Source organism: Coturnix japonica, chromosome 21 (assembly GCF_054131305.1).
Source record: "Coturnix japonica strain WE chromosome 21, WE-NBRP24, whole genome shotgun sequence".
Lineage (NCBI taxonomy): Eukaryota > Metazoa > Chordata > Aves > Galliformes > Phasianidae > Coturnix > Coturnix japonica.
Window position 1 is genome coordinate 5,727,016 of NC_140683.1, and position 22,213 is coordinate 5,749,228.

The 22,213-nt window shown below is 48.4% G+C and overlaps 1 protein-coding gene across 5 annotated transcripts in view; it reads left to right on the plus strand.

The window, feature by feature from the left end:
- VAV2 (vav guanine nucleotide exchange factor 2) overlaps positions 1–22,213 on the plus strand; it is a 93,884-nt gene that overhangs the window by 11,967 nt on the left and 59,704 nt on the right. For all 5 annotated transcript variants that reach the window (XR_014936231.1, XM_015879279.3, XM_085521189.1 and 2 more), the window contains exon 2: positions 8,979–9,095. Coding sequence is in view for 4 of the 5 variants with exons in the window: in XM_015879279.3 (XP_015734765.1) it covers positions 8,979–9,095 (117 nt within the window). In the remaining variant the exon portion in view is untranslated. The remainder of the gene's footprint in view (positions 1–8,978; positions 9,096–22,213) is intronic.

Consider the following 22,213-nt stretch of genomic DNA (forward strand, 5'->3'; position numbering starts at 1 on the left):
TTACCTTCCGTAGCCCATTTTCATCATGCACAGAACATGTTGGGTTGGGCACAAAGCTCCCCACTGTCTCCTTCGTTTTAGGACTCCTCCAGATGAGAGGTCATGGATGGGGACATGCCCAGCTCCATGCCTGGAGCACGTGTTGCAATGGCTGACGCTCGATACAAACACGCCTTTGAAACTCTTGGCACTCAGTCACTGCATTGAGATGCCTTCAGTTCGTTTTGGCACTGAGTCATTTCACACTTAGGGAAACTTCACAGAGCAGCATTAATTTTTGGCCGGAACCTCTCATTAAATCCTACTTTGCAAAAATAACTGGAAATGGAAAGCAATTGCTTTCTGGTTGTTCTTAGTGGTGTGTTTTCTTCCCCTGCTGCAAAATAAGGTGGCTGAGAAGCTGTAAAACTGGGTTTCAGCAGCACTTGTGTTCTCCTTCCCAGCAAAAAGCCTCATACAAATAGTCACTGTGGGGTCAAATCACAGATATGGGGTCTCTGGGTCCCTGGGGTTTGGTGGATTTAAGGGTCTTTAGCTTAGCTTAGAGCAGTTTAATTTCCAACCTTTCACTTGTGCAATGAAAAACAAGATAAACAAAAGACCAGACACACTGAGTGTGCAAATCCATTGGCATAGCAGTGCACAAAGCCCAGCTTTTTCAATAAGGACCTCCACAACCCATCATTACAGCTATTCCAGTGGGCTCCCTGTCCTTCCCCTGGTTGAAGTTCATCCTGATTTGTACTTCTCACCCATATTAGACATGATGGTTAACCTTCAGGTTTCCTGTCTCGGCCTCCCAAGCTTTATGAGACTTACCGTTGCTATCCGGTTAATTAATTTCCTTGCAGTGTTGAAGGGGAGAGGAACTGATACCCTGAATGCAAATCAGAAAGGCAGTCAGAGAGCTTTGTGCAGTAAGAGAAACAGTGCTAACGCCTGCGTTTGTGGATGGTTTTCCTTTCCCTAATATAGAGAAATGGATTTGGAGTCATGAGGGGAGAGCCAAGTAGGATTTGGGGGCTGAATCTGAAGCCTGCTCAGATTGAAGACTCATGGGAGGCTTCTGCTGATGCCTGGGCAGTTCTGAGAACTGAGCTGTGTTTTAAGACTTTGGAACTCTTCTTTCAAATGTTGGGTGTTTTCTGACTGTCTCTGTAGGGAGGAGGAGCTGCAATGCAGGGCCTTCATCCCAGCTGGTCGCCCTCCTTTCCCTCTGTCCCTGCATGCTGTGAAATGGGCACTTTGTCAGCAGTAATGGATGTGGCCAATGGACATGTGGCTATGGGAGTTACATGGTTCCTTGTGCAGAGGGAGGTGATGGCAGAGATCTCTGTGAAGGCAAAGCACGTTGATTGCATCACTGCTCCAAGTCACATCTGTCCCCTGATGTTTGTTGCTTTATAGAAAGCAATCGAGTCGGACAAGCAAAGCTTGCTGTGCTAAATGCATGTTGCCTGCTCCTGATTTACTTTCTGGTCTTTATAAAAGAGAGCCCAATGGGGCACAATGGGTCTGAGGTGAGGCTGACATCCCCTCTTGCTCTTAAAGATGAGTGTAATGCAGTAGGCTGTGTGTCTGGTGTATGTCCAAAGCAAAAGCTGAACCACAAGCAAGCAAACAGAGCGGGTGAAGCCAGAGGTGCTCTGTCTTCTGCGTGCAGCTCCCACGTGCCACCATGATCAGAGAAACATCCAGAGGCCCATTAAAAGCACATTGTGAGCTTAATCTTGCACGGTACAGCCTAATCTCATATGCAGGTCTGCATCAGCCATCTGCAATGTGAAGAGTAGGGCTCTGGTTTTAATTACTTGTTGAAGAAGAAGCTGGGGGATATCTTTCAGCATCATTACCCGGTGCCATTAAGCTGAAGTTTTTGGACTGTTTGTTGTCTGCTTCCAATAATGCCATCCCAATCCCCAGTGTGTCATTTAGGAACAGTTTCTCACTGAGCCCACTGGCAACCAGAGGGGCTGGCAGCCTGATTTCAGCAAGGACATGCAGGTAAATGTGGGCTTGGGTAAGGTACAGCAACAGCAAGCTCTCATCTCTTCTGCCGGGACAAACCAGAGCTCCCTGTGCTTCAGCACTGATGTTGGTGCTGAGCTGTGATCTCTGGATCTTGTCAGGCAGCAGCAAGACTGGACAAATCGTGACCCATTAGAGCCTTTCAGCCTCCCAGCATTGCTATCCAGGAGAGCAGCCTTTGCTGAGCATCCAATTTCTAAGATTACTTGCTGACACTTGTATCAAAACGACAGAATTTTGCAATTGTTCCAGGCCATTATGCCCTCCATCAGCAATTTAAAAGGTAGAAGCTGCAACAAATGCAGGGTTATAAATATTTCTCATGGCTGTGTTCTCGCTTTTCAATTGCACTTTCCTTGCCTGCGCTGCGCTGCTTTGGCTCAGTGGGATGAATGTGTCGGGAGATGGGTTTGTTCAGCACCTCTGATTCCTGGCAGGTAACCTGGCACTCCTTGCAGGGAGGAAAACAGCACATTTGGTTGTAATTTCGGAGGCTTTGTGAAGGGGGAAGCAAATCTAATTGGAAGCGGATCACCCCAGATCACGCCTGCGTGGAGCGATGATGCTCGAATAACACGATGGCTGCTCGTACAAGCTCTTGCCAGAAAAGTCTGCTGGATGTTGAAAGATTGCATGCCACTGGTCTGATATCAGAGCTTTTGAAAGAACATTTCCTAGGGGGGCTTAAAACCAAAAGCATGCGGCATCTGCAGCGAGGCAGATGTGTGCCTTGAGCTGGGGGCATGCCTGCCCCAAATGGCTTATGCTGCCAGCAGAGGGGACGGCCAAGATAACAGAGGATGGGTAGGATTGGACTTGGATGGGACTCATAAAATTGATACAAAGCTCTTGGTTTCTATATGCGTATTTGGTTATTATTTCACAGTCGCCTGCGTGACATAAATGATGTTGGAGTCAGGTATTACAGGCATCTAATGCAGTTCCCACCCTGTGGTATGTTCCTAAAGTCAAAGCTTGTGTATTCAGCATCAGTTTTAAACAGAACAAAGGATTTCTGCATGTGTTGTGTGCCAGCCCAGACTCGCAGCTTCCACCCAGGGTTCCCTCTCTCAGCTCTGGCCCCATTGCTTGATGTGACAGGGGCTGACTTCCCCACTTGGCTGCCGTTGCTCCTCTCAGGGCATAACGGATCCGTTCTCATCTCTGTCCTGTCAAGAATTCATCACGGCCCAAATCCTCACCCAACCCAAAGAGCAGCAAAACAATGAGAGCTTGGAAAGTTCTGTGTAAGCACATCGTTCCGGTGTAACCTTATATACAGTTACATCATTACCCGTTTTCTTTAACAGCAGCTGGATTCTGCGTTACAATTTGATTGTCACGGTTGGGACAAGCCCTGTCCTAAAGCTGCTGGCCAGAATGTTTTGTGTTTTCATTGCTGTAAGCTCAGTGTGTGGGAAGGCATCTGATTTCTTGATCAGCTACAATAATAATTGCTTTCTTTTTTTCTTATTTAAACCTATGGTTGTGTTTCATGCATGATGAAGCACGAGCCCTGGTGGGGAGCTTAGGACTTCATATCAAGAGCAAAAGCTGAATAGTTCCTCTTTATTCCTGGTACTGAGCTCTGTGATGGAGCCGTGCTTCTTCCTGAAAGAGGAGAAATGAGCTGGGCTTAATGAGTGCAGCAGGGGATGCTGCTAAGGGTGACAGACATGGGCAGATGGAGCAGTGCCTCCGAGCCCCTGCAGCCTCAGACCTTGTGTCTCGCTCAGTCCAAGCCAGGATTTGGCAGCGTGCTGTTGATGTGCATCAGAGACAGCCCAGTGCTGCTCTAACCCTGTGTTGCATGGGAGAGGCTGAAAGAAGCCTCTTTGTGTTTGGTCTCTAAGGGATGTGGATAACGACACAGGTCTGGTCCTGGTCCATGAAGGCATGGCATGATGCTGCTGTCCAAGCTGGTCCTTCCATGCAGCATGAAAGCAGCCAGGGAAGGGTTTTCATGTGACCAGGTGCTTGGATAACCCAAGGGCATCTGTCAGCCCAGGTTTTTCCAGGATGGGTAGGGATGCAAATCCTCTTCTTTATTCAGCAAATAGAGCTTCTTTCCTCACTTTCCTAACACTAAGAATGTGGCAGGTTCCTCAAAGCAGTGCTGTGAACCCAGAGATGTCTGAATTTCCCTCTCTCAGAGCTGGTGAAGACTTAGGTCTTCAGAAATGGTCAGGACCATCTGCTTTTCCCAGAGCCCGTGCTATTCCTTCGCAGATTTCTTCCTTAAAGAAATCCTACATGATCAATCTCTGAAGTATAATCAGCGTGGGGAGAACTGAAGTAAGGTTCAGTGCAAAGGTCTCAGTGTGGTGGGTCTCAGTATGGTGGGTTTGCACCCCTGGCTGCACTTGTTGCAGTCTGATGGGCTTTGACAGCCATGGGGCTGTGTGGGCTGAGTACGGCAGATCTGCAGACACCTCTGATAGAAAGGCTGGGGCAGTTGGGTGAAACCATTCCCTTCCCTTTGCTGTGCTGGTTTTTCCCCTTGGGAGCTTTGCCTGCAGACCTGGGAGGACTTCACAAAGAGGGGAAATGCTGTCCCCGACTGCAGCCGGCAGCTTTCTTTGGGAAGTCACAGCTTCCTTCCTCCCATTTACAGTCCCTGTGCATCTCAGTGGCAGCGTGGCCCCGCGGGCTCCCCAGCATGCTCACATCAAACCTTCTTGGCCCTGCTGCCAGGGATGGCTCAGCTTCCCTCCCAGCTCAGGGAAGGTCATTGATGCTGTCAGAATGTGCCCCCTTAGGACAGAAGGGTTGTGGCTCTCTGTGTTTTCTTTCTACCCTAAACCACGAGGTGTTACCCCACTCCCTCCTCCAACCCTGCATAGTCATCTTGGATTCATTGGACACCTGATCGGGGGGGTTTTGTTCAGGGTTTTTCAATTTCATTTCTCACTTTTCTCTATAGAAGTGCATATAGTGGGCAAAGTGAGCCTGCTGGCCCAGCCTGCAGCATCCCCTGAAGGTTTGGGGTCAGCAGAACCCCCATAGGATGCAACAGGTTGGGCTTTGGCAGCTCCTACACCGCTGGCTTGGCCTACACAGGGACTTTCCTCTGTGCTTTCTCTATATGCACATCAGTGCATTTCTTCTGCGCCTCTGATTGATGTGGATTTAATCATTTGATGCTCTGCTGTGTCTCTCATTCCTCCCACATCCTCAGATCATCAGCCACCTCAGCACTGCTTGCCCCCAGTCCTCTCCTTGTTTTAGTAATTGATGCTTTGTAGGAAACCCAAGGGCTCTGCTTAATGCTTCTCCCTGCTCTGGCTCAGGAAAGGCTTTCAGCAGTGCTTGTGTCTTTAACTGAGCTTGTGTGGCTTTGGTGAATTTAATAGCTTACTCCGGGACCACCCACTATTATTTGTTTGGGTTTTTTTTGGGGGGGGGCTGGTTTGTTTTAAATTGATCTTACAATGTTATGTGTATTGGGGCATCCTATTCACAACCTCTGTGTTGTTCTCTGAGAGACCACTCTGAAAGCCCACACCTTGTGAACAGCAGAAGTTCCCACAGCTGCCCAGTGCTCTTTGCTCACTGTACCTGTGCAGGAGCAAGGAGAGCTGCATAAAACAGGGCAAGGGCTGTACTGGGATCCTCCTGCTCAAGGCAGGTGCTCCTTGTGACTCTGTGCTGTCCCTGGAGGATGAGACTTCAGTGACATCTTGAAAGCTGATGCTTCCTTGCTTGGGAGCACCTTGGCTTGCTTCCCTGTTCCTCCCAGTGACCAGCAATTGGTGTTTGCTAAAAGAGATGCTTGCTATCCCTCAGGTGCTCTCCTAGGGCTAATCATGGCTTGTGGGTGGAGGTGAGGAGTTGTTGCGGTGAGGTCAGTGCTCATCAGTGTTTTGAGCTCGTTAATCAGCCTTGCTAAGTGGAATTTGCCTGGTCTGTGAGGCTCTGAAATGGGGAGAAATAATAGCACTAAATTGTTTGAGAAATAATTTCGTTCTCCGCTTCTCAGTAGATAAATCTGCCGTCCAACAGCCTGAAATTTAATCTGTCCATCTAAAGTAATTGATGAGCTGCGACTTGAATCCGAATGTGAATGGGAGGGGAGGTTTTTCTGCAGAGATGCTTTTGTATCACTTCTGCAGCTGCTGCTTTCTGCTCTGAGACGATGGGATGGAGCAGGGGAGCACCAGGGCTGCTGTTTGGAGGGGGACATGAGCTTCCATCGTGCTTGTGGCTTTAATTACTGGTCCCAAAATTCTCTAGTAAAGCCTTGATATGGAGGAGAGCTCGACCAGGCAGAGACATTTGGAGTGATTAGGAGGTAAAGATCATGGCTTAATGAGGGGTTCTGGTAGCTCCAGCCATGTGGATCCTGATGGGTCCTTGGATGCTCTTGGACTTTCTCACCGCCGCTGACTTTGAAACAAGCAAAGGGAGTGTCAATAGCTCTGTGCTTCAGCTGGCTGCGGGCCTGATTGTGTTTGCTCCTGCAGTGGCACTTATCAGGGCTTCCTCACTCCTGTTGCCTCTCCAAGTGTTACAGTAGCACGTGGGGAACTCAGCATGACTCAAAGTTACCCTTTTGTTTTCTTAAGAGGTTTAGGCTGCTGCATGCTCGTTGTTCACCGCTGATGATTGCAAATTCCGTATTTTCTCAATGAGAGCTTTTTCCTTCCCCGTTTGTGACGGCTGTGATAAGCAGATGCTCGCAGCTTCCCATTGAGGACTTAGGTTTCTCCTGGTGCGTTTGGGCTGTGTTGGAAGCCAGATAAGAGGAAATCTGACATCACGGTCAGGAAGTGCTAAAGAAAGTCACTTTCGTCATTGGACAGTGGGTTATCTAAAACGGTAGAGCTGCAGCATTCCTTGCATGCTGCTGGGCCCATTTACAGCCCACGGCTTTGGATGGTGTTCAGCAGTGTGGCTCCGTGCCCACTCACCCCACAGTTATTGTACGTGGCTCCAGAGTATGAACCCAGCCCTGCTGCTTCCCAAAGAGACCAGCTCTGTGAGCTTTCCTATGATCCCACACCAACAAACCACCTGCCGCGCTTCTTCTTCTCCCTATATTCTATCATTCAGTTTCTCTCAGGGATCCCAAGCCTTTCACTAGGCTTGCACCAGCCTGTATATAGGAATTGGGGTCTGTTAAGGAGCATCTTCCAAATCCCACCCTGGGCAGTTTGGTTGCTGAGCAGATGCTGCAGTGTTCACAGGTTTCATCCCAAAAGCTGCTGAGGAGTTTCCATGCACAGGGCTGCTGTCATCCCATTGCTGCGATGCTGTGATCGCACTCACTGAGTTTCTGCAGGGCTGCTGGCAGTTTGTTTACCTTCCTGCAATGTGGTGTGCTGCAAAATAAGCAAATCTGTTCTGAAACTGAGTGTGTGCAGGTGGTGGGGGCCCTTCTGCAGCCAGCAAGGCTCAGGGGCAGCGGTTGCTGCTCATTGCCACCCTCAGTAGCGATTCAGGGTAGTTTGTTTCTCCAGATGTTTCTTGCTCCCATGGCTGGGCCTTTGCAGTGTGTCTTTAAACAGATGACGGGGCTCTTCTGTGATGCTCGTCAGCTCTTCCTCGATGCTTGACACTGTGTGCCCTGCTAACTCAGTAGCTGGCAGCCTGATGGCTTCCAGGTTTGAATAGGGTGAGCAAAGATACTCGGACACAACCCATGCTGAAAAGAGTATTTGGTTCTTTTCTTCCTTACCAGGGACAGTCCAAGGTTGGGAAGCCTGCCATGGTGTGCTGGCTTGCTGTTAGAGGTGGTCAGGATGGAGGCATTTTGTTGTTGCCTTGGGCATGCAGTCTCTTGAGATGCATCAGAAAGGAGGCAGTGTGAAGCTGGAGCTCGTCATGGATTTGCATCAAAAATGCATTGTGGACAATTGAGGATCTCACATCCTTCACCTCCAGCTCAGCTGAACACCAAACGCTTTGAAAGTCAATCTGAATTGAGCCCTTCAGCCATCTCTTCTCCCCAAGCCCTGGGACCTGCAGGGAGGGCAGGCTGTGCAACTGAGGCTGTTACCTGTGTCGGTCACGTTCAGAACTGGAGGTTTTAAAGGATTTGAAATAAGTACATGCTTTAAAACATGAAATCATTGAGGCTGCCATGTGACAGCAATCGTAGGCCTGCTGCAAGCAACCGGCGTGCTCAGGATGTGAATTCCTGCAGGCACCCAGAAGACAAAGTTGTTTCATAACCCGTATCAGCAAGAAGTTGTAAAGCTGTTCCAAAAGCCCTCTCTGTCTAGACAGGTTGTATTTATGGCAGCGTTTATGTGCAATAGAGGAATGCCCCAGAAAAACAGAATTGTTTTCAGTTTCTGCCTCTGGTGCTTGTTTGTCTAATGAGAGAGCTGATGTGATGGCTGTGCCCGGTGCTGGGAGCTCAGCTTCACGTGGAGGGGCTGAAGGGGAAGGAAGGGTGATGGGGTGTGGGTGAATCAATGTGTTAGGAATGAGGAGGTCCTGCATATGCATCACCACTGACCTGAAGCTTAATCCTAAAGGCAGTGATGCTGACATACTGTGGTTGTGCTTTACAGATGCAATGAATACAACTCATGCAGGGAAGTGCCAACAGGAGCGTGTTGGAAATGGTTAAAAGCTCAGCGTTGGGCTTCTGTAGACCCTCAGCTGTAATTTATATTTGGGTTAAGGCTTGAAAGGGAAACATTCTAGCTTGAGTTTTCCAGCCTTTGCGCGGTGTTACCTTATGTTTGAGCTGTGAAAGTTGCTTTTCAAAAGGTTGGTTGTTTCTGGTGTGCAGCTGAGAACACAGGAGTCCTATCAGGGCACCGGGAGCCGACTTCTCCAGGAACAACAAATAAACCAACCCAGCCTTTTTCAGTGCAAGTCCCCGAGCTCCCATTAACTTGTCTCACATGTGAATTTAGCTAAGGGGAAATCTCTGTTAAAATCTGTGCCCGTCTTGACTTATTTTTTTACCTCTCCTTTTCTATTTTCCTTTCCCTCAGTTCCTCTGCTTGAAGAACATCCGGACCTTCCTAAAAGTGTGTCACGACAAGTTTGGGTTAAGAAACAGCGATTTGTTCGACCCTTTCGACTTGTTTGATGTGCGGGACTTCGGCAAGGTAAGAACACAGTGCCTGGAGGATGTGAGGGCTTCAGTGCTGCTGTTCCAGGCAGCCCTGCAGATTCATGCCATGAATGTGGGGAAGGCTTAGTGATTTTTCAGAGCAAATTCTGTGTCTTAACTCATGTATCTGGCTTGTGGTAGCTTGAATATTTGGGGGCTGATTCTGCTGTGTGTTAGTGAATTAGGGGAGCAAGTACTCGAGCTTTGTTCAGATTGCAGAGTCTCTGGGATCAGCCTGTAATCCATGGGAGATGGCTTTTTCTTGGAGGGGGGGAATAGGCTTCAGGTTTTTCCCAGGTGTGTGTGTGCAAATCATGCATTGCCCACCCCAGCTGCTGCCTTTACCACGAGCAGAACAGCCACACCACAATCACTACCAGCTCTGTGATGGGGTGGGGGGAGTTTCTGAAACAGAAAGTTTCATGCCAAGGCAAAATTAGCAGCAAAGTGTTTGTGAGAAAAGCATGTGGAGGGTTCCTTCCCTCCCCCCCACCCCACTACTCCCACTGGGTGCTGGTTCTGTTGGTGCTGTGTCACCCAGATGGGAGGACCGAGTGCATCCTGCAGCTGATGGGCTGCACCGAGTGCTCTGTGAGCCCCAGCTGTGAGGGAGGGACGTCCTACATGGTTCTGATAAGAGCCTGTTGTTCTGCTCCCTTTGCTTCTGACATGTATAGCATCAGGAGTACGCTGTTACTCAGATGGATTTGGGGCTCAGGGAAGGCATTACGTGGGACAATGGTTATATTCTGCAGTGGAAAAGGTGTGAAAAGATTTATTAAAGCTCTCTATTGTTTTACCTCCTTGGGGCTGTCAGGCGTAAGCTGCTTGAAGACGCCTTCTCCTCCCATTATCCAAAGCGTAGATTTTCACTGCTGATGGGGATGTATTATTTGATATTTATTGCCTAATTTATTTCTGGACCATTATCTGGAATGTGCAATCACAGGGGCTTGTTTTATGAGTTTTTTAATTTATGAAATACAAGGCAGCTCTTGTTGCTCTGGGAATACGAATGCACAGAGGGAACCTTTTGGGCTGGGGGAAAGAAGTGCCACTAATTAAAACGCTGCTTTATTGTCACGTTTCTCATGCTCGGTGCTGCTTCACGTCACCATAGGAGCCCACTAGCAGAGGGGCTGGTGGGATGGACTCCTGGAACGTGTCAGCTGAACACAGCTTTGTTTCCTTTGTGTCCTGGTTCAGCTTCTCCCAACTCCTCCTGTTTACTTTTCAGAGGTCATTGAGGACTTTGCAGCCTTTGGTCTGTAGCAGGGGAAGGAGACGATGTGCTGTTTGCTCTTAACCCATAACAGTGCCGTTTTTGTTGGTTTTTCTAAGAGGCTTGGAAAGGAAAAAAAAAAACTTAGCATGAACTTCAGAGAGACCAAAGTGTATTTAGTAGCTGGGATCGGGCTGGCTTTAATGCTCCTTATCTTCAAACAACCTCACGTGGTTTGCAAGGCACAGGTTCTGCACACAGAAATCTCTTCCTGCTGTGGCTGTCATGAGTTCGGTGGGATGTCAGCTGCCCCGAGTCCCTCTCAGAATGTCCCCATTGTCTTTGCCACCTTTCATTCCCTCTCCAGCCTCAGATCTGCGTTCAACAGCAGCAAAGCAAATAAACAGGGAAAAATCTGCAGCTGACCGCAGCTCCTTTCCGCTCTGAGCTGTAGTCCTGCAAGGAGCCTTCGATTCACGTTCTCACTGGCTAAAGTCAGACTTCACACACACAAAAATCCTCCCCAAAGCCATTCATTATTTATACCAGTAGTGCGTTTTGGCCTGTGAGATGCTCTGGCTTTATACGGAGCAGTGTGTAGGACTTTAAGGAGTGTTTAATTACACAGGGAGTGTGGTGGAGCAGTGCTGGGTGGTTCCTTTGAGGGCTTGAAAGCAGTTATTTCTCTCCTCCAGACCCATAGGCTGGTTAGACAGCAGTCACACACAGCACTCGGACTTGCTGAAGTGTGATTACCAAACAGAATGTGGCACTGGGGACTCTCATCCCTCCTTGGGCTTTAAGCTCAGGAAGTCGCTGCTTCCTTGCTGCCAGCAGGAGAACAGCTGGAGAAATGGGATCGCTGGCCATGTGGGCTGCTCCAGCCCGAATCCCCACGGGGCTGAAAAGATCCATCTCAGCCTTCGTGGGATGTTGGGTAATTGGCAGGCGAGGGCTTCTGCGGAATGGATGTGTCATGGTTCTTGTAATCGGGGCCGCAGTGTTTCCCATTTACCCCTGGGAGCTGAAGGGCTGCTCTCAGCTGCTCACAGCCCATATTTTCCTGATGTCCAGTTGTCTGGCAAGCCCTCTGTCGCAAGGGAAGGGCTGTGCTTCGCAGCATAGTTTGCCAAAAGTGACTTGCAATGCTGACTGCCCACGTTTCCAGTTTGTAGACGCCTTAAAAGACCTAATTGTTGACAAGGATATATTGATTTCTGCAAGCCGTATCACAGCTCTGCTTGGGTTTGAATCCTTTTCCTTTGAAAGGAGCTCAAAAACCATCATCCACAATAGGGACCTGTACAAAACTGCTCCGTGGTGCCCAGCCCTTGATAACACAGCCCGGCTTCTGGAAGAGAAATGAAATGAAATAAAGCCTCAGTGCTCGTGTACAGCGCGATGCTGCGCTGCACTTCATGCACATTTAATAGCAGCAATGATATAAAACGCAACTCTTATTGGACTTGCTAATTTATTGGCACCGACTACGATGAGATAAAATGTACATAAATATGGATTAAACTCTTTATCACTCTATTAGTCAGCATGATAGCGGCAAGGTTCATTAAATGGAGTTACTCATTTTCAATAACATGCAGTAATGTACCTTCTTTTTTGGAGGAGGGGGGGAGAAATATAGTTCAAATATTCATAAAGCCACGGAGCATGTCGTTTATTAGCCTCCCACTCCTCTCTGCTCTCCTGATGAGTGTTTAATTGTCATCACTTTTCTTTAGGAAGTTCTTGGACTGCTTGGAATAAATGTGCTACATACATACAACTGCCCTACGGGAAGGGGCAGCAGCACAGTACATGCTTTGCATCATCTCAGCCACTTAGTGGCTGCTCTGTGGGGCTTGGATGCGTGTCCAAAGGGGGATCCTATGGAGGCTGAGCTGCTGATTGCTCTATCGGTCACAATATATGATGTGTGCAGCAGGTGGGATGAGATATATTAGCAACGGTAATGGGAGCACAGTTGGACTAGATGCTCTTGTAGGTCCTTTACAACCTTGTGATTCTAGGAGCATCGTTCCCCAAAAGAAGGGTGTGTGTATTTCTTATAAGCTCCCATGGGAGCAGCAGCGTAATCAGCCTGCAAAGAGTACATGGAGATGTGTGTGCTGCTGCGTGCTGTGCTGCATCAGCTTGGACACTGGGATGGAAAAATCAGCTGGGTGAGGATGAGTTGGTTCTGTGGGCCTGTTTTGGGATGGGTGGTGCTTTGTGGTCAGAGCACGCGGAGCTCAGAGCTGAGCAGTGCAGGGATGGTTCAGGGAGCTGTTGTTGCAGGGGGGTGTAGGCTGCTCCTTGGGTTACAGGCTGGGTCACAGCAGGTGCAATGCGTCCCACAGATGTTTTTGACCCAAGCACTAAATGCGCGCACAGGAAACTCTGATGCTGAACTTCCCTATACAAATAGGGGCAAATGAATTGCTGATCTCGGTGGCTAGCCAAGCGTGCACCAGGTGGTGCGTTCTGCTGCGCCCTGCACAGACCTGCTGCCATGCTGGCTATTGGGGCTCCAACTGCTGTGAATTTCCCCCAGCTCTCTTATGGAAGCTGGAAACCGAGTGCTGTGTTGTGCCCCATGGTGTCCCCAGCTGGGTGAGAGGAGAGGCTGTGTACCCCCCTGCCTATTGGTGGCCCTCCAGCACCCAGCCCAGCAGAAGCTCCTGGCTGCACAGTGACCAATTAGCTCTGCTTTTTTCCTTTTAATCTCTCCCCTACTTGCAAATCCACACTGTTTATAGATGCACAGATTTTCAGTGGAACCGAAAGAGCCAGAAATGTTTGTTCTGGGAAGCTTTGCTTTCTCTCCCCCTACCCCCCCCTCAATTCTTGGCTGCTTTCCCCAGTGTTTTTCCAAGGGGTCACATTAAGGGGTATTAAGTTTCAGATCAAACAAGCGTGGCAGGATCTTTCGTAACTCCCATGGTCTGCATGGGAGAGCTGTTCTCAAAGAGCAGCTGAATGTTGTAATGTGTGAGGAATCCAAGGTATCGATCAGGACATGGATAAATGCATATTCCTAATGTGTATGAAATTGATTTTCCTTTAGTTCCTTCGCTTGGCTGAGCTCTCCTTGCAGTCATATTAGACAAAGTTGGGGTGAAAATGATGGTTTTTACTTCAGAAAACCTTTGAGCAATAAGACATCCACGTCTCTGCCTCCACAAAGGGTTTCCCTATTGTTTAGAAAATGTCTGCTTGCATTTGACCCCCGCAAGATGTTTTTCCTTGATGATGTCATTGAGCATTTGTGACTTAATGACTTGATGAAGATCATCATGACTGAGAGATGTCCCCAGGCTAAGTGAGCCCTTCTATACTCAGCGCTCTGTTGGTGCATCTGGCATCACTTGAGCTCAGCTGTTCTGTGTGCATTGGCAAAGGAAGGAAATCCAGCCCAGGTCGTGTCATTGAAAGCAGTCCTGGGGTAAAAGGAGGTTCTTATTCTGTAATGAGCCAGGGCTCTGCTGTTTCTTTATTAAAATCTCCCCTATGTTTCCTAAGCTCTTGGAGCTGCAGCATCTGATAGTGAGGCTGTCTCAAGGCCAAACGCTTCAGTTACAAAGAATAATTAACATTTCTTGAAGCAGATTAATGTGTGGGTGTAACCCTGTGTAGGCAGAACACGCCAGAAGTGAAACTCTCAGCCTGAAAGCACTGACACGACCAAATGCCACCAACCTGGGGTAGCTCTGCATCCTCCCCCTATGGAACAGATTGGAGGGCAAAAAAAGCTTCTGCAGAAAACAAATTCCTCCTGGGCCAAAGGAGAGCGGGCACCAATTGGTGCATCGTTGCCCTGAGCCTGAAATACCCACTATGATGGTGGGACCTGCTGCCAGGGGAGGGGACAGCTCTTGTGTGCATAGAGTGGGGGGACCTATTTGGGGCTCCTCCTCCATCAGCCCTTTGCGTTTGGGCATCCACTTGTTTGAATAGAAATGTTAATGTTTCACAGCAAATCAACATTGCACAAAGCAGGGGGAAGAGAGATGATGTATGGGAAGCTCTGCTGCTTGGCAGAGTGTGGGTTTGGTGAGGTGTGTGTGCTCAGTCCTCCCAGCAGTTCCTGCCTTTCCAGCACAGCTCCGTGCACCAGGGCTGCCCTCCTGCTGCTCGCTCCATCCCCCACTCGTTCAAGGGAATTAAAGAGGGAAAAAAACCCAGCATCTTGGAGTATTTTGTTCCACTCCTTCAAAATGGGCTGCTTGTTTGTCCTTGGAGTGAGTCCAGCTTTTTTTTTTTTCTTTCCCTTTTTCCTCCAGAAATGAGATTTCTTCTGCCCTCTCTGTGCTTCCCATGCCCAATCCCATTGGGTGCAGGGCCCTGGGGGCTGCTAACCTGGGGATGGATGGTGCCATGGACCTGCACTGTGTGCCTTGGGGCACTGACATGGGTGGTTTGACTTCATCTGCTGTGTTGGTGGGGTGCGCAGTTGAATGGGTTTGAAAAGCTTTTCTCTGCATCACAGGTGAGGTCAGGGTGATGGAGACATCTGAAAGCCATTTGTGTGGGCTGTGTAGTGCTCTGAACTCATTTGCCCTTTGGGAGAGCTACCTCTGCCCTTCTTGCTCTCACAAACTGCCAGGGTTGGAGGTGGGTGAGGAAGAGGAGGGAGGCACGGAGGCTGTACAAGCCTCGATGCTTTGCTGATGAGGTTAATGAGCCTCGGATGGTGATGCTGCAGCAAGTTCATTTATGTTCTCAGTCTTAATGGGGTGTAAGTGAGGCATTCTCCTTTTCACCGTCATTTTCATCCTACTAATTACATATTAAAGCCTAATTGTGGTAGCGAGAAAGCAGCCCTAATGCACCCTGGGTAAAGTTAATGGTGTGGGCACGTTCTATTCAGTGGTATTTGTCAAGGTTCCCTATCCCAAGCCTGTCTTGAGGAATTTTAGGTGTGGAGCTGGTAAATATTTGCTGGCTTATCTACTAAAGAATAAGGCAGTGTGGGAGAGGCTGGCTTAGGAGACTTCTCCAGGGCTGACAGATGGTGGGGATTTCACAGCCTGTTCCTTAAGTTTTGAGAAAGGTGGAGAACATTTCAAAGGAAGGAGCTTATGTGCAGATAGGCTGGAAGTAAAGGCATATATCAGGGCCAGCAGTTTGCAGGTTCTTCAGGGACTTGGATGGGGACATCCCTTCCCATTCCCCAGCCAGGGCTTCATTCTGTTGCCTTGCTGCTGGCAAGCAGTGCCAAACATCAGGGGGAAGAATAAGAAGCCACCATACCATACATAGAGCTTCCAGTGTTGGTGCCAGCGGTGTGCATTGAGAGCTGGGGGTCCCAGAGGATCCCATCTGTGAGCACTGATTTTTGGCAGCAGGATGCGTGCAGAGCCCAACCAGCCCAAGGTTGGTGCTGGAGCTGTGGTGTGGGAGAGGTGCTTGCAGAGACATGGTGTGATACAGTGAGCATCGCTCCCTTATGTCTCTACTACATACCTGAGTCTGATGGGTGCAACTGCTCTGCAATGGCAAAGAGAAACTCTGTCTTCCAAACCAGTGGACTGTGAAGATTATTGAAAAAAAAAAGAAATTGAATATATTTCTCTCATGCGGAAATAGTGCTTTAGTCCCTGTACGTAGAGATTTATCAAAAGGACCTCTGTGCTCCAGAAGCAGAGCTGAGATCACAGTTCATTGCAGATGTGAATTGAACTGGCTGAGTCCCACTTTCAGAAGAATATGAATAACCATTGTGCGGTGGCGGTATATCTTGAACCCTATGTGTCAGTTCTGCTCTGAGGCTGCCTTTGGAGATGTTAGATTTGCTGCCTTTGGAGATGTTAGATATGCACAGCAAATTAATTGAGAAGGCTGGGAAAAAAAAAGTTAAAGATAAAGCAAACCCTAATTTTCTGGCTGCTGGGAATAACATGAAGGTGGCTATGAGGGCTCTGTGATGTTGGGTGCTGGGGAGAAGCAGCAAATGGAGTCCAGCAGATCCTGGTGGATGTCAGAGATGGATCCATGTAGGTCTGGTTGGCTTTGTTTTCTTTCTCAACTGGGATGTTTGATCCCGTTATAGGAGATGCTGGATGGGAAGCTAATTTTAAGCACTTTCAGCTAATGCAACTGTTGTGGGTGTGCTGGTTTTGTAGAGCTTGGCTGACAGCTCCTCCTAGGAGATCTGGTTTCTGGACCAAGAGCTCAATAGGATTAGATGTTTTTGATGTCTTAGCTCATGCACAAAGATTTATTAGTCAGTTGGTGATGCTGTGGTAGAGCCTTGAATAGTCTGGAAGGGAAAAGACCTATTGACCTTGGTGGTGTTATTGATGTAAAGAGGAAAGCCAGGTCAGGGTCACCAGCCCATGTTTGGTCTAAGTACCAGACTTTATTGAAAATCATGTGTAGGAAAAGCTGCAGTTGGGAAGCAGAAAAGCTTTTGGTTTAAATCCAACCTGCAGGGAACCATGCAAAGGGCTCTCGTCTGAAGGCCCCACTGTATCCTCACCTCCATCATCCAAATCCCAGCACACTGCCTCCCTCCTGCCCCACTGCCATTGTTCATAACATTGTTCTAATTACTGGAGTGTGCAGAATTGACTCTTCAAATGCCTCTCGGCAAATTCCATTTGCACACTGATGCTGTTTCTCCATGCTGCAGCGTTGCCATTGGAGCTGGCTGTAGTAGGGCCATGGTCTGGGACTTCTCTGCCCTTCCTGGGCAAAGCAGAATACAATCATGTTGGATCATGGGTGCTTATGGAGGTCAGAGTGAGTAAACTTGGGGACTAGGATAGAGGCTGGTGCTCTGCTATGGAGGCTGTGGGTGCAAGGACCCAGGAGCAGCTGGAAATGGCCTGCAGTAGAGAGGCTCAACAGGAAGCCAAGCTGTTAACCCAAACTGGGATGTTTGTGGGGGCATTCTAATGTACATATCCTCTGCTTTCTCATGATTGCTGTCCCTTGAGGAAGGGGCTTGGTGCCTTTGTCTGGACCTTTTGGCCCTGGCTCAGTGCAACAGACTCTTGTGTACGTCATTTCTAGAGGACTTTTGGTTTTTAAGTGGGTAAGGAGCACTTGAGTAATGCTTTGGGCTCTTCCTGCATTTATGAGGGGCTAAAAACTTAAAAATAAAGCTGAAAGCTCAGTTAGCAAGTAATTGCAAGGTTCCTTGGCCTGAGGCTTTAAGAAAAATGCCAAGGAGGAGGTTTTCTCCCTAATGTTAAAGAGTGGGCAGCTTTGGACCATCTCCTGACTCCCTGAGCACTTATGGTAGGTCTGTGCAGCAAATTGCTGCTGTGAAATTACAGGTTGCTGCTGTCTGGGTTTCCCTCATCCTCTGAAGTGCATTGGCAGCACAGGAGCTGGGCCAGCAGGTCTTAAAGAGAAGAACTAGGATTGACTGCAGAGGTCGTCCCTACCCTGGACCCTATGTGGGGCTGCAGCCAGTTTCTGGTATATAAGGAAGTCTAATTGCCCATCGTGGGAGCGCTTGGTGCACACACCGACCCTTTGTAATGTGCCTCTTCTTGGTCAATGACTCAGGGAAGAGCAGTTATCCTTCAGAGGAGCAACAGAGCCTGAACCTTCACTTCATTACCATGCTGTTGTGTCAGCTGCTCTGTTTTAGCCCTGAAAGGTAGAGAAATAGAGAAAAGGAAGGTAAGGTTGTGAAGTCCCATCCCTGGTTAAGCAAAGGTTTGTGGCTGGAGATGCTCAGCGTAGGCTTCAGACTAAATGATCTTAGTCAGCTTTTCTACCTTGACACGGTTCCTATGGGTTCTTGCTTTCACTGTGGCAGAGCACAAGAGAAAAGCAGTGCTGGGAGCCCTGGGAGAAGGTGGCACTGATGGAAGAGAGCTGTTGGGCTGCATGAGGTGGAAACCTCTACAGCACCGTCTGCAGTGGGTACTTTGTGCTTACAGGAGTGTTTCTGAAGCTGTGTAAAATGATCAGAGCCCCTTTGCTCCTCCCAGCCGCTTCTCCTGCTCTGTCTGTACCACAAATTGGTTTGTAAAGAGGCAGCGATCGATTGAAACGAGTGGGCACAGATTCCTGTTGGTGAAGCTGTGGGGAGGACAAGTAGATCTTTAGATGTCAGTGGTATTGCTCAGGTCTATTTCTAGCTGTAATAAATGCATTATTTTTACCCTGTTTTCTTTGGAAACATAAACGAGTAAACACTACAACATGGCACGATTAGGGAGAAAGTGAAGCATGGCTGTCAATCTGAATGACCCACCTCAAAGGAAGGTTGGATGAGAGATGTAGTGCCCATTGTGGGGTGTAGCATTGCAGTTCAGCCCCCAGGTTTAACTGCTTGTTTAGTAAAGCTGGTCAGAGGAATGATCAGACATGCAAAGATATACAGGAAGGAAAACTTTCCCTGTACATGCGATTGTCTCCTGGGTGATGCAGCAGGTGTGAAATGGGAGGATGGTATCCAAAGAAGTGTATCCAAAGGTCTGCAGGGGGAAGGGGCAATGCAGAAGGGGTTGGAACCAAGCTAAGGAGGGCTTATCTTGGAGATGAACTGAACCATTCTCATTGTTTCACTTTTCCTGCCATGAAAGTGAGTTCCCTGAACAGAATTGCTCTCCAGGTCTGCACCAACTGGGGGAGATACAATAATTACAATAAACCCATTTAAATTCCTCTTTGTGTTTTGGAGGAGCTGTAACAATTCCCCTGGTGCCAAGCCTTATTTTGCTTCCTTAATACCTGGTTTTCCAGAGTTTCCTTTTTCCTTCCCTTGCTCAGGGCTGTGGTTTCGGGGAGCTCTCAAAGAGATTTACTGAGCGCACGCACTGTGTGCCATCAACAGGGGCTGCACATCAAAGTGAAGCACGCGAGTAAATATTATCCCGACTCCAGGCTACTATTTATTCTTTCTCTTCCAAAACAAAACAAATTCATACATGCCTTCCCGAGGCTTGGAATTAATAGTTTGCTGTTTACCACCGTGGCAATGTCAGCACTTCAGTGTTTGCTCTGCTTTGCTTGGTAGATTTGGGTTTGGACAGCCCATCTTTGTAGGGTTTGGCTTTCAGGAGGTGTTGAGTTCTCTGATATTCAGTCTGATGGTGCTATTTGGTGTCAGGCATCAGCACTACCAGGCTTTGGGGCTGCCTTGTGTGGGCTGGGGCTGGGGGCACTGCCTTGGATCCACGCAGGAGCAACCGCTTTGCATAGAGAATAATCAAATAAGATTATGCCATCCAATGTTTTATGTATGAGGCAGCGCGGGCTGTCAATAAGCCTCTATGTTTTTTAATGGGAACTCTCCCTGTGTTTCTGCTGGTGGCTGATGACACCAATTAATTTTATTGTTTGGAAATAATCTTCTGTGGTGTGTGATTTGCACAGCCCTAGCCTTATGCTTTCTAATGATTTCTCTATTAATTTCACCGCTGCCAATAAGCTGAAGATGCCTTTCAAGTGGAAAGGGAAACATGACCCAATACCACGGATAAAAGATTAGCGAGAGCAAATTAAATCTTGGTTAGTTGTGTTAGGACCCTGGCTGATGAAGGCAGAAGAGCTGCTGGAGCATGGAGAACCATGAGCCTCTGGGATGGAGGGCTTGGGGGTTGTTCCTTTGGAGCCCACTCTCACAGCCTGTTGCAATGGAAAGTGGGAGTGTAGTGCTTGGAGCGGGGGGTTCCTGGCTGGGATATGGGGATGAGTGGCAAAGAAAAGGCACAAAAATGCCTCTTGGTGATGGTATGTTGTATGTGGACACACAGGAGTGTGGAGATGCAGTTTTGCTTTTTCAAGAGCTTTATAATCATCGCTGAAATAGTGTTTTCATCCCTTATTATTCCAGCGTGCTGTTCCTTGGGCAATCAGAGTTAGTCCCCAATAGCTCTCTGAGTGACATCGTTTAATGGGGATGGCAGTGATGGGCTGGTGGTTGGACTTGATAATCATAAGGGTCTTTTCCAACCTCAATGAATCTGTGCTCATTGAATGCAATTTGAGGGCTGAGTGGGAAGACTTTGGGCATTTCCTGGCTCAGGCTGCTCTATGAGGTGGTGATGTCACCATCCCTGGAGGTGTTATAGTAGCATTTACATGTTGTACTGAGGGATAAAGTTTAGTGAGGAAACCTTGGTAGTGGGTGGACAGTTGGAATGGATGATCTTGGAGGTCTTGGAAACAACCTTGGTGATTCTGTGATTCTAAATGAAGCAAGAAGGGGGGAAAAAAATCAATGCAGGTTGTTGCCTAAATATTGATGTGAAGGCTTCTATAAATATACACTTGTAAGCATACAGATATTTATTGCTTTAGTGTTCTGGTTGCTGTGATTGCCGTGGTGCAGTGTAGGCGCTGCATTGAAATGCATGGCAGAAGAGTGGCTCATTGGGGAGGTGGGCTGAAGGGCAGTGGTCTGAAATGCTTGATCTTCCCTTGGATTCAGCTGGGAGCGGGCTCTGGGTGTCTGAGTGGTCTTTGTGGTGGCGATAACATGCTTACAGCTGGATCAAAGCCTGAGCTTTCTGCTGCTTTTGGAGTTCTTTGCGCTGAGCCTTCCCATAGGGCAGGTGCAACCCAGCCACGGCTCTGACTTCACAGAGCAGCCAGCAAATCTCTGAGCCAAAACAACAGAAAAAGTGAAACTTCAGGTATTTTTCCTTCACTCTTCCAAAGAAAGCAAAACCTTGCAGAGGAACAGGTTGTCAGGAAAAGCAAGAAGCAAATGAGCAAAGAAGAAAAAAGTGCTTGCAGAGCCCCCGGCGCCAAGCGCTTGGGTTGCACCTTGGGTAAATAACGCTGCAGTACTACAGTGATGCTTCCCCCCCTGGATGCTTCCTTCTCTTTCTCACTCTCGTTGGCTCTAATCTTCCAATATTATAAGAAGTGACGAGTAATGGAGCTCTTGGCCTTTTTAAATATGTATGAACTTCTCGGGGAGGGCTGGAGAAATGAGGAGCGACGGAGACGGATAGCAGATGTGCGACGGTCTCAGCACCGTGTCATTTACAGGGTGGGTTTTTTTTTTCCCTTCTGGTGTCCTAAGTCATTATTCATAGGCAGAGCATCACGTATCCCTGCTTTTCATGTAGGGATGATGATTATTTTAAAGAAGAAGGCTGTATCTGGGGCGCAGCTGTGATTCTGTCACAGAAAGCTGATGCTGCAGTTCTACTTGCCCTGCCTTTGGCATGTTGGGTCTTTGCTGCTGGCAAACAAAGGTGTTTCTGCCTCTTGTTGGCGTCACTTGGAGTGGAACTTGGGGCACTAATGGTGGGTTTTAAAGACAGACTCTTGTTGTGATGGTTGTTCAATATCGTGGCTCCTGCTGGCAGGACAGCAGCCTCAGCTTGGCCATGGGCAGAGATGCTGAGCTCATGTGTCTGTCTCCCAGGGCATCCCAGCTCTTCCAGGAGGGCTCAGCCTGACTCCCCACAAGATGCATAGCAGCGTAGTACTTCTACTGCAGCTTACATTTTTCACCATAATGCATACAGCAGCACTGATTTTATTTTTACTGGGGAAGCGAAGCAGGCAAGGAGAGGAGCTTAGGGAAAGAGGAGAACAGGCAGTGACACAGTGAGATTTGCTCTCAGGGCGAGTGCTCACGTCCCAGAGTGTAATAGTGAACGACGTTCCCAGGTTGTACGCGATGCTGCTGCCACCCGTTTATGCAGTGGTGGTGTTTAATAGGGTTGGCTTTGCTTTTGCTCCCTGGGCTCTCATGCTGTGCTGAACCCACAGAGGTGGTTGCCCCGCAGCGCAGCTCCAGGGGGCTGTGATTTTCCTGAAGCACCTGGGGAGGGGAGATGCAGTCTTAAGAGAATTACTGCATTGCCTATCAACTGAAAACAAAAGTCTTTTGTGCTGTCAATCATTAGGAGGCTTTCTCTTGTCAACGCAGAGGAAAATGTCTCCTGTTCCCTTCTGCCAGGCTTTGCAGA